General features: G+C 38.9%; 1 protein-coding gene across 6 annotated transcripts in view; it reads left to right on the forward strand.

The window, feature by feature from the left end:
* The window catches only part of MINDY3 (MINDY lysine 48 deubiquitinase 3), an 82613-nt gene that overhangs the window by 41510 nt on the left and 28185 nt on the right, over positions 1-12918 (forward strand). For all 6 annotated transcript variants that reach the window (XR_299132.3, XM_005656813.3, XM_021064830.1 and 3 more), the window contains 2 exons: positions 686-756; positions 5994-6074. Coding sequence is in view for 5 of the 6 variants with exons in the window: in XM_005656813.3 (XP_005656870.1) it covers positions 686-756; positions 5994-6074 (152 nt within the window). In the remaining variant the exon portion in view is untranslated. The remainder of the gene's footprint in view (positions 1-685; positions 757-5993; positions 6075-12918) is intronic.

Genomic DNA, 12918 nt, shown 5'->3' on the forward strand with positions numbered 1-12918 from the left:
TTTCCTCTGCCTTGAATTTTCTTCTTATCCTCCTCTGGAAAATTCCTACGTATGATTCAGGATTCAAATCAGATGTTAGCATTCGTGTACACCTTCCCTAACACAGGGAGCAGATGTTCTCATACCGCTATAGGATAACGTGTGTGTGCATGTAAACACAGAACCCAAGTGTTTTCATGTCTCCCTTGAGAAGATATTAGTCTTTGTAAAGCTGTTACTGTGTTGTTTTCATCATTATTTACCCCATCTGAAGCATGCTGCCTGTGTTTATTTATAGGAGAGAGACATGGTTTCAAATGTCCATCAAAAGTTATCATTGACGAGTTCTATGGCACAGCCAGTTAAGGATCTGGTGTTATCACTGCAGCGGCTGGGTCGCTGTTGTGGTGCACGTTCAGTCGCTACATGCCACAGGTGCAGCCAAAAAAAAAAAAAAAAAGTTATCATTATAAAGTTTAAAAAATACACTTAATGTACATCTGAAGTATCACTTCACCCGCTACTTAATCTAATGACATTTTGTAATGAGTAGTACTGTAATGATGACTTGGTGTGAACTCTTAACAATGTGTACCAGGTGTTAAAGTCTAGTTTTGGGTAAAAGTTTTAGTGTGGAATATATGTACGTTTACATTTAAGTGCTTTTCAAATTTATATACTAAGGCAATGCTAACTTCTGTTGCAGAACTTCTTGGTATACATGAACAAGCAGCTGTGGGATTCTTAACACTAATGGAAGCTTTAAGATACTGTAAGGTGAGTTGGTTTTTAAGGTACTTTGAATGGTTTTTGTTAACACATGCATTGTTGTGGAGAGCATTTTTCTATGACAACATATTTTAGTGTCCTACCGATAGTATATACTCTCACCTCCTTTCTGATTTCCCTTCCTGAACTGCCAGCCTTACCAAGGATAGAGTTAAGCTGGCTGACCATGCTGAGTTTCCTTTTTTGTTGCGGGGAGGGGGCATGCCTGTGGTATGAGGAAGTTCCAAGGCCTGGGACTGAACCTGAGCCACAGTAATGACATCAAGTCCTCAACCACAAGGCCAAGTGTGGAACTCTGAGTTTTCTATTTTTGAGGCTCATTCCTTTTTGAGTTTTGGGGAGCAAAAGCCAGTATAAAATAATTTATAAAAACAGAGGTACTTGTTATTAAATACAAATGCAGTTTCTAGTAAACAGAGGGGAAGAATGTCCTGTTCCTCACTAACCGTATGCTTCACTGAAACAACTGGTAGTATTTGATCAGGCAAAGAAAAATAATTTGCTTTAGCAAATTTTCCTGCAATTCTAACTTTTGTCTCTGTCATCTGAAAAATAATTTAGCACTAAAAAATTTAAAAAAAAAATCCAAGCATTTCATAGCATTAAACTCTTTAACACATGGCTAGGGACTGCCGTGAAATTCTCATTTTTTTAATATATATCTCATTTCTTTCTTGCAAATCTGAAATAAGTCTGTGGAACTTAAATCATTAATGATTTGCACTTAAAAAGATGTTCTGATTTTGGAGAAAGAAAGTAGATCTTACATTCTTTTCTATTTTAGAATGGTGGTGCCGTAGCAGTGGTTCTGGTGGTGGTGATTATTTTTTAGTAGCAACAGCAGGTGCTTTTCTCTCTTCTTTCCTTTCTTTTTTTACCAGACAACATTTCCTCTTTCGTGACAGCACTTGGTCAGGGGTGACATGGGTGTGATAATCAAATAGGTTTCATCATGCTCTTATTGGTGAAAACGGATTGTTCTGTGAAACAGTAGCAACTCTTATATTTTCATTGACTTTAATTACAGGAGTTAAAGCTATTCTGAAGTAGCCTAGCAACCAGAGAGTCAAGCTGGTAGATGGCTCCTTTTCCCCTTGGGTCCTTCTTCAGACCATGCTGCAAAGACTTTGACTATTCCCTCAGTGACTACTCTTCACATTATTTCATAGCAGTAATCACTTTTTCATAACTTTTTTTGTTTACATATTTATCTTTTTTTGGTCTTAAATCTGTTTTTCTGTTGTGATCCCTAATGGAATGTAAACTCTTTGAAAGCAGGCTCATTGTCTTTCTGGGTACATAGTCAGTACTCAGTGAATGTGAATATTTGTTGAATGAATGAATGGAAATTTAACCAGAATTGTAAGCTTTTATGTGCATTTTCTAAATGCACATAAATGCTAAATATGGTCATTTGCTTTTTTTTAACTGTTAGGTAGAACAGAGAAATGTGTTTTCTCCCCAAGTGGGAAGTCATTAGCTGCTGAATAGTCTACTGTTACTCCAGTATTATTGCTCTAGTATTACTCAAGTGTTACTACTCTAGTGTTCTAGTGTAAATATTTTCTAAGATTTAAAGCTGGTTTTTTTATTTTGCTTTTCTGGGGCTACATGTGCAGCTTATGGAAATTCCCAGGCTAAGGGTCTAATTGGAGTGGTAGCAACACCCAGATCCAAGCCATGTCTATGACTCAAACCACAGCTCACAGCAACACCAGATCCTTAACCCACTGAGCGAGGCCAGGGATGGAACCCATGTCCTCATGGATCCTAGTCACGTTTGTTACTGCTGAGTCACGATGGGAGCTCCTAAAGACGTTTTGAGTGGCAAGATACAGTACACTAATACTCAGATAGATGGAAGGCATCTCTTTGTCACTTAAGGTTCCAAATAAGAGAAAGCTACCAGGCAGAGCCGAAGAGAGAATTAACCTGGGAACAGAGCAACAGCAAGCTGATGAATGAGAGTTAGGGTAGAGTATGCTGGGTCTCATGGGCTCCCTGTGGACTGGCTAGTTTGAGTAGTTTTGGTGAGCTCTGGGGCTTGTGCATTGTCCCTGTCTGGCACCTGGTTCCAGGGCACTTAAGGCCATGGTAGGGGTTTGGCCTTAATCAGCCGTCTTTTTTTTTTTTTTTTTTTTGTCTTTTTGCCTTTTCTGGGGCTACTCCCACGGCATATGGAGGTTCCCAGGCTAGGGGTCTAATCGGAGCTGTAGCCACCGGCCTATGCCAGAGCCACAGCAACACGGGATCCGAGCCGCACCTGTGACCTACACCACAGCTCACAGCAATGCTGGATCCTTAACCCACTGAGCAAGGGCAGGGATTGAACCTGCAGCCTCATGGTTCCTAGTCGGATTCATTAACCACTGAGCAACTATGGGAACTCCAAGCTGTCTTTTTTAAGGGAACTGACCAGCCCCTCATCAGGGCCTCAAAACTGAGTTAAGAGAGCATTTAAAAATAAAAACAGCTTGATCACGTTGTGGTGCTCATCCATATGTAGCTGTAGATATCCTTCTGAAAATATACATACATTTACTTTTTACCAAACATTTAGAGAAATGGCATTAAGGAAATAATAGTGTTTGTATTGGTTTTCTGAATCTGAATATTTCCCTATTTATGACTGTTTAGCAAATTGTTTTCACATCATTTTGATCATGTGTGTTCATTAACACAAATGAACCAGTCTCTCTAATGGTCTCTTTAGCTCTCTCTCTCTCTCTCTCTCCCCCCTCTACTCGTATTTGTGTGTTGGAGTGTGTATGTGTGTGTGTGGTGGTGTACATATTCAAGTGAGAAAAGAAGCAGGTGACTGAATGCTTTTGGCTCTGTACTTTTTTCTTTTTTGTTTTTGTTTTTGTCTTTTTAGGGCCACACCCATGGCACATGGAAATTACCAGGCTAGGGCTTGAATTGGAGCCGTAGCCACCAGCCTACACCGTAGCCACAGCAATGCTGGATCTGAGCGGCATCTGTAACCTATGCCACAGCTTGCAGCAACACTGGATCCTTAACCCACTGAGCAAGGCCAGGAATCAAACCCGCATTCTCATGGATATTAGTCAGGTTCTTAACCTGCTGAGCCACAACGGGAACTCCTGGCTGTGCACTTTTTAAAAAAATTGTTATATAACTCATATGCCATAAAATTCCATTTTCAGGTGTGCAATTCAGTGCTTTTTCTTATATTCACAAGGTTGTGCAGCCATCCCACTGTCTAATTTCAGTATGTTCTCCCAAAGATCCTCTAAACCCTTTAGCTGTTACCTCCTCCTCCTCCCCGACCCCTGGCAACTTTCGCTCTAGTTTTGCCTGTTCCAGACGTTTCATCTAAATGGAATCCTATGCTCTGTGGCCTTTAGTGTCTTTCACTTAAATAGCATTATGTTCTCAATGTTCATTAATGTCTTAATATACATTAGTACTGCATTCCTTTTTATGACCAAATAATATTATGTGTGTGACACATCAGTTAATATCTGTTTTCTATTTATCAGTTGATGGATATTTGGGTTGTATCTGACTTTTGACTATTATGAATAATACTACTGTGAGTATTAATAAATGTGTCTTTGGGGAACATGTTTTTATTTCTCTTGAGTATACAACCAAGAATGAAATTACTTGGTCATTTGGTAATTATATGTTTAATTTTTGAGGAACTGTCAAACTGTTTTCCAAAGTGGTTGCACTGTTTATGCCCTCTTGATTTATTTATTTTGATTATTATAAAAATCCTCATGAGTTCAGTACTCATGTACCCTTTGATCCTACTGTATATAATTTTGTCATCATTTTTTACTTCTACCCTATTTAAACACACATACACACAGATACTTTTGCTGAAAGAGAAATTAAACTACATCTAAACTTTTCATCACAAAATGCAGCATGATATAATGGAAAACTGCCACATTAGGAGTGGAAAACCTGAGTTTTAATTCCATCTCTATGGTAGTTAGCTGTTTGAATTCAGACCAGGCACTGATCCGGTGAACTTTTCAGTTTCCTTATGTAAAATTGAAGGACTTGCGCCGAACATTCTAAAATCCGTTTATTCCAAACCTGTGACCAGAGCTTTTCCTTTTTCTTTGTCCTTTTGCTGTTACTCTTCTGTTGTCCTCAAACCATCCTTACTCCTCTGCTGGTTCACCATTACTGTTAGCACATCCAGCTCATCCCTCCCAGCTTAGGTCAAGGATACTTGTTTTACTGTCCATGAATACAAAGAGTTCCTATTTCCCACTGCCCTCCTAACAATAAGAGAATTCCAAAGAGTGGCTGAAAGCGGCATCAAAGCAGGGCTTTTGGTTGATGAGGGAGAATAGTTGGTCCTGACTGCCACGCACAGCCCCTTGGACTCTCCCACTTCTAGGGAGTCTCCGTGAGAAAAGAATTGAGCATCTGCGATCGGTAAGGTTAGTTGTTCAGTCAAAGTCTTTGTCTGCCTAAGAGTGAGTGATTGATGTGAACATGATTGGATTTCACAAGTCTGTTTTTTATTTGGTGAATTTAAAGTTTTCCTTTTTTGTCATGCACACACAAAAAAAGATACTCTCAAATTTGGGTTACTATCATTTTTATAGATTAAATATATAATCTTGAAACAGGCTATAAAGTGTAGTTTTTTATGCATTTAAAGAGACTTCATATTGTAAAACTGAATTTACTTTCTACCATGAAGAATCAAATGACAGGCTTCTTTTATATTGTTAAATGTTTAGGAGAATGTATTTTGCTTTAGAGAAATTATTATATATTGTCCTAAGTTCTTTGAAGACAGGATGTTCTTAAGGCTTTTTTCCTTATTTATTCAAAAATTTACTCATTAATTTATAATCATTTTCCTGGTAAAGTTTACAGTACCAAGTTTATAGTTTTAGGGTTTGAGCAAGGAGAAATTCTAGAAGGGGTCATTCTATCTAAGATCTTTAGTAAAACCTGAGAATAATTCTTAGGGCTAAACCAGTTCTTTTTAGCTGTACAAATCTGTGTTATTCTTCTAATGTAAAGATGCAATGTAAGCTTAGCCCTGTCTTTTATAACATTCATTTTCACATTCAGCATTTGACCGTTATGGGTAAGGCATTTTGGCAATGCATCATTCCATTTAAATATGAATAAGACACTTTAGTTATGCTACAACTGTTCATTGGCAGATATTTAACAGGCAGTATAAAATTTTCATTTGTTTTTTTATTTTGCTACATTTGTTCTAGGTTGGTTCTTACTTGAAATCTCCAAAATTCCCTATTTGGATTGTTGGCAGTGAAACTCACCTCACCGTATTTTTTGCCAAGGTAAGCTTGTTTATAGCAGGATTTTTTTTTTTTTCCCAAGTATGGCATCAGACAAACAAGTAATGTAAGTCTATATTTAATTTGGATATTTATATAGACTTAAGTGTATTTCCATTGAGGAGTGGATCATAATGTAAAAAATTAATTCTGAAGAACGTACTGTTGTACTGCTTTGGTTTTGGAATCATTTCAGTAAAATCTGTCCTGAATTAGTTATAATTTCTTTATCTTTTCCAACTTAGAACTTTGACTCTAGATTTTTTTCAAAAATCACTTGTGTTATGGTGACAATAACTCTAAAAATTTTGGGTGGTCTTTTATAGAGAGGATAAAAATCTAACGTCCATGGTATAAAATAATGTAACATTTTCTATGAAAACATTTTAAAATCTATTAATAATTCAATGGTATAGAAGACAGTCGCTCTTTAAAATAGGGTTTAATAATAGTCCTTTGACTTAGAATTGTCATCAGGTTTGAGTATAAAACATTTAGCAGTACCAAGTGCAGTTTAAATACCCAGTAAATCTTAGCTATTATCATCATCATCATCATCATTGCCATTTTCATTATTCTTGATGTGTTAAACATTTCTGGTATGCCTTACGTAGAGTTGCCAGATGTTAGACTAAAGGAAGAGAATGTATTATTATATTTTTGAAGTTGCTTAATGCTGTTGCACGGTCCTGACTCCTCAGCATGCTTTTTCAGCTTGTACTTGTAAAGTAAGTTTATTTGTATCTATGAGAAGTATGAATTGTATACATTGTTCTAAAGACTGGATTGACAGTTTTAACTTTTTTTGGATCCGTTTCATTATTTATTACTTTTATTGTGCTGGTAAATGTCCAGCTAGTGGATTTAGTGAAAGACACATACTTACCTTACCCGAGACAGGGAAAGCTGTAAAATGCAAGGACAGAACTTACTGATTTGTTATATTTCATCTGACAGCTTTTGCTGTTAATTTGCCCTCCTGAAGCAGAGAGGAAGAAGTTAAAAGCACATGAAAGCTACAGAAACTAAACAACTAATTCCTGAGTGAGGATTTCATCATTTGACTAATTTTTGTGTCAAGTGTTAAATATTGCCAGGAAAGGAAGTTAATTCCAATGCACACACCAAAAATGTATTTTCAAGCCAATTATTATTTTTATCACCAAGTCTATCCTTTAAAAGCATTAGGAAAACTAATTTTATAAAACTACCTAAGTACCAAATAGAAAGACAGTAAGATAAGAGTATTTTAAATCTTTAATTTCATGATTGATATTTAAGAAATGATTTTGTCGTCCAAACAGCAGAAGAGATTTTACAGATTGATACAAGCAACAGTGTCATTTGCACTGTGTAAATATATAATTATTAGGGCTTCAAGCATGGAAATGTTAGGAGTGTTGAGAGAGTCATGGGAGTGACACTTACCTTTCTATGAAATAGACATTTCTTGGCCTACCTGTTCTGGTATTCTTGGTTGTTCCCATAGCATTTGGTACATTGCCCTGTTGCATTTATCACATGACACACAGCTGCTATTTCCCAAGCCTTTTTTAGCATGGCCCAGGGTCAGCAGTGAGCCTGGTGTGGTGGGGCAGGGATTCTCATTCATCTTCGTATTCACAGACCTCAGGCATGCGCCCTGAAATGTTGAGCTGGAGCCAGGAAGTACATAGAAAAACAAAACCCCCCACTGCACCACATGTAGGCCTGACAAACCACACTCAGTGTACACCATGGGAGTCAGTCAAGGTTTTTAAATGTCTTCATTATTTGCATCCTTGAAGCTACTGATAATCCCGATAGGGGAGTGTGCACACATATGCAGTGATTATAGAAAAGTCTACATTCAAATTTTAGGTTCTTCAACTACTGTAAATCGTTTAAATGATACATCTCGAGGAGTTCCCTTGTGGCACACCAGGTTAAGGATTCAGCATTGTCATTGCTGTGGCATAAGTTCAGTCCCTGCCCCAGGAACTTCTGCTTGCCATGGGCACTGCCCCCAAAAAGAAAAAAACTCAAATACCTTCTTTTTCTTTGAGAACCCTTACATTTCCTACTAATTGTTGTTGTCTTGATACTTAGCTTTGTGTTTTCTGGATCTGGTATGTAGATACTGTGTGTGTACAATTTAGTGTAGGGAATAAAGCCTTCGCATGAAGTTTTCACAGTTGAGTTCCAGCGACTTATCTTCTAAAAATACTTTTTCATGACTCATTCTGAAACTTCTTAAAAGCATGGGTGCTTCCATTTCAGTGAGTTTTAGAGCATTTGAATTTGGATTACTGGAACAGTTTATCTTCAAAAAGAGTTACAAGTAAAGCACTTTTCCCTTTGAAATAAAGTATTATAAAGCTGGAAGAACACATAAATGGTAAATGACATTGATAATACTAGATAACATTTACTGAGATAATACTAGATAACATTTACTGGGTGCAATTTTAATTTTTTTTGAATGAAGTAGTATTTATGTAGTCTTTTCTATAAAGAAAATACTGTAAATTTTTCTGTTCTTTACAAAGATCTATTAGTTGGTTGTTCTTCAATATTTATATATTTGAGCAAGTAATTTTGACTGTGGGTTTGTTTTTGTTATTCTTCTTGATTTTTGCTTGATTTGTTTTGGTGGGTTTGTTCACATTTATGATCCTGACTTGAAATTAACAACACCATTCTGCCTCCCACCCCACCACCCCCAGGAGCTTAATTAACTGTTGATATCATTTTCTGTAAAACTAGTGTGTTTTTCTGGTTGTGTATTTCATGTGCTGACTTCTTTGTAGTGATTTTTCTTTGAAAAAATACGTTTTAAGGTCACAGTTTTCAGGGCAGTCTATAATTTAGCATTTGTAAAATGCCTTTGATGGAGTTCTCATCGTGGCTCAGTGGAAACAAATCAAACTAGTATCCACAAGAACGTGGGTTCGATCCTTAGCCTCACACAGTGGGTTAAGGATCTGGCGTTGCCATGAGCTGTGGTATAGGTAGCAGATCTGGCATGGCTGTGGCTGTGGTGTAGGCTGGCAGATACAGCTCCGACTGGACCTGTAGCTTGGGAACTTCCATATGCCATGAGTGTGGCCTTAAAAAGGCCAAAAAAAAAAAAAAAAAAAAAAGGAAGAAGGAAGGAAGGGAGGAAGGAAAGAAGAAAAAGAAAAGCAGCAGGCCAGAAGGCTTTTTCATGCCCTTATACACTAGAGGCAATGGTAGTTCAAGTCTCTTTATTTCTGTTTATGTCCATTTGTTGTGTATTTACAGGGCCTATAATGTGCGCCTGGCATTATGCTGGGTGCCGTAAATGCAGTGATGAGCAAAAATAGACGAGGCTCCTGTTTTTCTGAAGGGTGCGTTCTAATGGGGGAGGCCTTAATCGAAGAATCACACAAAATGACAGCTGTGATGAGTGCTAACAAAGCACGGGTCTGTAAAGCTGTAAGTAAGATGAGCGTTTCCCTAAAGAATTGATATCGAAAGTGAGCACCGAGGCCTCGTCAGTAAGATTAAACTATGGGAAGAGGGGGTAAAAAGGCCACTCCCTACAAAGGAAGTAGCTGGAGCAAGCAAGCAGCTGCAGAAGAAAGGGCTGTGGTGTGAACCAGTGAAAGAGCAGAGCAGGAGACTGGAGACCTGGAGGCTGTGCGGGAACGGGATGAGGCTGCAAAGGGAGGCAGCACATTCAACTCTTCTAAGCCTAACGACAGCCACTGGACTTGAAAATCTCTGGTGGGAGCGGTTAGGGGGAGGTGGGAAGGACGGGAAGTGGACTAAAATTGCCTTTTGAAAGATCTGTCTGGCTAATTGTGGAAAACAGACATAGAAGGATGCCCTAGGGGCTGGATCAGCTGGCCAACAAGTATTCCTGGTAATCACAGAGTGTCATTTGATCCAGGGTGATGGTGGTGGGAGACGGAAGTACAACCGACCCTTGAACAACACAGTTATGAACTGAGCAGGTCCACCTACACATGGACGTTTTTCAGTAGTGAATGCTTAGTGCTGGACAATCCCAGTTGGTTGAGTGCCCATTGAGCCTGTGGATGCAGAACCACAGATATAGAGGAACTGTCGACACAGGGCCGACTATACACGATGCAGATTTTTGATCTTGCTGAGGGTCGGTGCCCCCAACATCTTCATTGTTCAAGGGTCAGCTATATATTAATTTAAGAGATTCATTCCTGGGTTAAACTGACAGGAGTTGGTGATAGGTCGACTTGGATAGATGAGGGGTGAGCAGTCTAACCAGATGATTAGATCTTAGACCCTCAGAAAGAGCTCAGGAGTTTTGCTCCTGTTGATGGTGGCTGCCCATTACTAAAGCACTTTATTTTTCTTCAGCCAAATTGACCAAGGTCAAAAAGAAGGATGAAGATACTGCAGTTTGGGGTTTCTCATTGTGGCTTGGTAGTAACGAATCCGACCGGTATCCATGGGGACGTGGGTTTGATCCCTGGCCTTGCTCAGTGGGTTAAGGATCCGGCATTGCTATGAGCTGTAGTGTAGGTCACAGACGTGGCTTGGATCCTTGGATGCTGTGGCTGTGGCATAGGCCGGCAGCTGCAGCTCTGATTTGACTGCTAGCCTGGGAGCCTCCACATGCCATGGGTTTGGCACTAAAAAAGACATAATAAAATAAAATACTGCATTTTGGTGCATCTCACTGAAATGGCCCTGCCAAGTAACATAGTGTGGTTTACCGGTCCTGCCCACACAAACAAAACTTTTTAATTTTTCATGTATTAGCAAACCACCCAGGGTCACCAGACAGTTGAGTGATGCTTACGTGAAAAACAGAAATCAGGGCAGATGGGGAAAGGAACTCAAAAAAGTTGACAGTGTAGGATAGTGTAGTGATCAAAAGACAACTTCAAAAAGCTGTAAAAGTGATTATACCCATGAAACTGTGGAGGCCATGGGAAAAGAATATTTGAAGGGCAAAAGAGAAACTGAAAATTTACTGAAAGACAGATCAGATTCTCTCTCCTAGGTCACTGAAATAGCGTTCTAACTCATGACCATGCTGTGCCCTTCATGTATCTTCTCAATTCAGCAGCTAAAATGAGCCCATTAAACGTAAGTCATTTCATGTCATCAGCTCCCTTTCCACTAAGAGGAAAAAACCTCGTAGTCCCTACCTTGAGTCATCAGATTCCCTGTGACCCTCAGACTTCATTTTCTCCTGCCCTCCCCACAGAGAGCACTGTCCTGCTTCCATAGTGGCCTTTCCTCTGCCTCCTGCTCTTTCCTTTTAGCATCTTTTGTCACATGTCTGTGTAGAAGTCCTTCCTTCCCTCAGGTCCTCATCCAAGTGTCACCTCCTTCCCTGGCCACTCCTTCTAGAATCTCAACCCCTCTCCCTTCCCCCTTTTCATTAACATTCTGTTGCTCACTCTCAAAAAAATAGATTTTTTAACTGAGGCATATTTCACATAAAACTAACCATTTTCTTTTTTTTAAGTTTTATTTTTTTACATTACTCAATGAATTTATTACAGTTATAGTTGTACAATGATCATCACAACCCAACTTTATAGCATTTCCATCCCAAACGCCCACAGACTTTGAAAAATTTATGGTTTCCAAATGAGACAGATTGGGGTGTGGGGGGATCTGCTGGGGGTTTGGGATGCAACACTAACCATTTTCAAGTGAACAATTTAGTGGCACTTAGTACATTCACAGTGTCGTATAACCACCACCTATATCTAGTTCCAAAACATACTCATCACCCCAAAATAAAACCTCCTATTCAGGAATTCCCATGTGGCGAAGCGGGTTAAGAATCCGGCATTGTCACTGCAACAGTTTGGTTGCTGCTGTGGCACAGGTCCAGTCCCTGGCCTGGGAACTTCCTCATGCCGTGGATGCTGCCAAAGAAATATGTAAATATATCCATTCAGCAGTTACTTCCCATACTCTTCAGGGCCCTGGCAACCAGCAATTTGCTTTCAATCTCTATGGATTTATCTATACTGGATGTTTCATATAAATGGAATCATACAACATGTCATTTTTTGTGTCTGGGTTCTTTGAAGATAAAGTTTTTGAGGTTCATCCTCATTGTAGCATGTACAAGTGCTTCATTTCTTTTTTCTGGCTGAATGATGTCACAGTGTATGCGTTTCACACAGTTCATTCCCTCATCAGTGGCATGTTTCCACTTCGAGGCTGTTGTGAACAGTGCTGCTGTGAACATCTACACAGGCCCTTATTTAAGCCTCTCTTTTCAGTTCTTTGGGGAAGTTAGGTATGTACCTAGAACTGGAATTGCTGGGTCACACGGCGATTTTACGTTTCGCTTTTTGGGGAACTGCCACGGCAACGTTATCATTTTACATTTGCACCAGCAGTAAACAAGCGTTCCCAATTTTCCACCCCTTTGCCAAAACTTGCTATTGTCCTATTATTATTGCCATCCTAGTGGATATTAAGTGGTCACTGTGATCTTGATTTACATTTCCCCAGTGACTAACGATGTTAATCATCTTTTTATGTGCCTTTTGGCCATTTGTATATCTTCTTTGGAGAACTGTCTGTTCAGGTCCCTTGCCTACTTTTGAATTTGGTTGTTTTTCTTTTTACTGAATTGTAAAATGTTTTAATATATTCTGGCTCTCAGGCATATTCTCTATATTGTACTTATTTTGTTCTGTGTATTGTCTATTTCACTAATAAGCTCTATAACAGCAGGATTTTTGTCTCTTTTGTCTCCTGCGTTACCTAACACCTAGAACAGTGTCAGGCACGCGTTCATGTTGTATAAATTTTTATTGAACATATAAATTGGAAGAAAACACCAAAAATTTGTTTCACATTGTGATATAACCATGTTGATACTTGA

The sequence above is a fragment of the Sus scrofa genome, chromosome 10 (genome assembly GCF_000003025.6).
Source record: "Sus scrofa isolate TJ Tabasco breed Duroc chromosome 10, Sscrofa11.1, whole genome shotgun sequence".
NCBI lineage: Eukaryota > Metazoa > Chordata > Mammalia > Artiodactyla > Suidae > Sus > Sus scrofa.